Source organism: Monopterus albus, unplaced genomic scaffold (assembly GCF_001952655.1).
Source record: "Monopterus albus unplaced genomic scaffold, M_albus_1.0 scaffold10.1, whole genome shotgun sequence".
Classification (NCBI taxonomy): Eukaryota; Metazoa; Chordata; class Actinopteri; order Synbranchiformes; family Synbranchidae; genus Monopterus; species Monopterus albus.
The window spans coordinates 2236758-2238997 of record NW_018127890.1 but is presented as its reverse complement, the minus strand read 5'-3'; the positions used below and the strand labels follow the sequence as shown (position 1 = coordinate 2238997).

Below are 2240 nucleotides of genomic sequence, written 5' to 3'. Positions count from 1 at the left end.
CTGGACTCAAATGAAGGTGTAGAACCATCTCAGGGATGATCAGAAGAAATGGACAGCACCTAAGTTAAATATATGAGTGTCACAGCAAAGGGTCTGAATACTTATGACCATGTGATATTTCAGTTTTTCTTTTTTAATAAATCTGCAGAAATGTCAAAAATTCTGTGTTTTTCTGTCAATATGGGGTGCTGTGTGTACATTAATGAGGAAAAAAAATGAACTTAAATGATTTTAGCATATGGCTGCAATATAACAAAGAGTGAAAAATTTAAGGGGGTCTGAATACTTTCTGTACCCACTGTATGTAAAAATAAAAGTCTAATGCACACCAAAAATTTAATAACTAAAGTTTAAAACCGTGAAAATTAAATGCAGTTTTGAAAAGGATTAGATAAATTGGAGAAAACTGCCAAAATGTGAGGGAACAAAACATTTCAATATAAATGGAAAAAAGCTGAATTATTTTTCATAACCTTCAATCTTTGATGAAATGTTTGTGCTAAAGATGCTCATTGTGCAGATATGTTTACTAAGTAGCACAAGATATTAAATGTTGATTCATTACCTATTTACACATTAACAGCCTACTGATTTGTTTTCTAACAGCTACTTGCTCCAAATACTGAAGGTTCTGATTCAAACCGAAGGTCGAGCTGCTTGATGTACTGGCATATCCACAAGATGTCTCGCTTTGTTGGAGCTGGAGCTGCAGTGTTACAGAGTGACGCTGCCTTGGCGTCACACAGTCCGAGTACAGACTGTGGTGCTGTGTTGAAGCCTGATTCTCCACTGGCCTGCAGAAAGGACACAGATCTGACAGCAGCGAGTTTCAGTTCGGTCTGTCATCAACTGGAGTCATGGAATTAATATTAGGTATTGACAGCTCGTATGGCCTTCAACAGCACTGGCTACCTGAGTGATCCCTACACTGAGCTTTCCTAACATGTCTGTTGACATTCACACTGAGGAACCTGTAACATTTGTGACATTTCCACACTATCAGGTTCACTCGCAGGTCGTAATGCAAGTCTGTACAAGTTGTTGAGAGACGGGAGCTGTCAGAAAACCTGTCATGTTTGTGTGTGCATTAATATATAACTGTTCACATGGGATGAAGTTGATGTACGTCGCCACGCTCTGATGACTTGGATGAGAAATAGAAGGACAAAGTCATCCAGCATGGAGCTGCTAGTGAAAGCCTGATTCAAAAACATCACCTTTAGAAGCCGCTCTGACCAAGGTGCAAACAGCCTCTGGAACACCGTCACCACATGCTGCTGTTAAATGACGTCAGCCAAACGTCTCTCTTGCCCATGACAAAACAAAACTGAGGAGAGAGGAGTGGACGTGCAGGGTACATCATGTACGAACCTGGCATCCCAGCTTGTAGGGAGAAGGACCTGCCCAGCTGCATCGGTGACATCATTTTAATGGTCAGTTTGGCTAGGTAGATGGCCTCATACTCCTAGGAGACAAACGCTCATTAATATAGCAGTAAGAAATGAAGAGTTCACGTCCTAGCAACGGCACAACAATGGGTCAAAAATTACAATGGTGCCTCAGTCCATATTTAAATCCTCAATACATTTCATTAGGATCTAAGTTTACCATCAAATACAGATGCTCAAATAAGTGACATGTTAAAAGAAGACTGCAGAAAACAGGATGAGCTGCATCACACCAGCTCATCACCCAGACTGAGAACACACACTCTAAAATAAAAGATCATTTGAATATGCCTGTGTCAGACTTGGTCTTTGCAAACATGCATGTTCTGATGCAATACTGTTCTTTTGCCATATTTCCCATTGTGTCCTTGTAAAGAGAATTAACTCTCAGCAGATGCCAATTCATTCTGCAGCAGTTATTAACACATATCCTTTCCTTTTAAAGTCCAAGAGCTGAAGACAGTATGTTGTTGTTGACACCATCGCAGCTGCCCTCCACTATTCCCTTTCTCACCTGGAAAATGGAGACTCCTACATCTGGATACTCTTCATTGACTACAGCTCCGCCTTCACCACAGTTGTCCCCCACAAACTGTCCACACTGGGTCTGCACCCCACCCTCTGTGACTGTTTCCTGTACTTTCTGACTAGCAGGCCCCAGACTGTCAGGATTGGCAGTAGGATCTCAGCCAGCATTGTTACAAACACTGGCGCCCCACAGGGATGTGTCCTCAGTCCCATCCTCTACGCCCTGTTCACCCACGACTGTGTCGCCTCCCACAAAGACAACAT

General features: G+C 42.1%; 1 protein-coding gene across 1 annotated transcript in view; it reads right to left on the bottom strand.

The window, feature by feature from the left end:
* styx (serine/threonine/tyrosine interacting protein) overlaps window positions 1-2240 on the bottom strand; it is a 7653-nt gene that overhangs the window by 1929 nt on the left and 3484 nt on the right. Inside the window, exon 10 of the mRNA XM_020590004.1 lies at window positions 1372-1465. Coding sequence (XP_020445660.1) covers window positions 1372-1465 — 94 coding nt within the window. The remainder of the gene's footprint in view (window positions 1-1371; window positions 1466-2240) is intronic.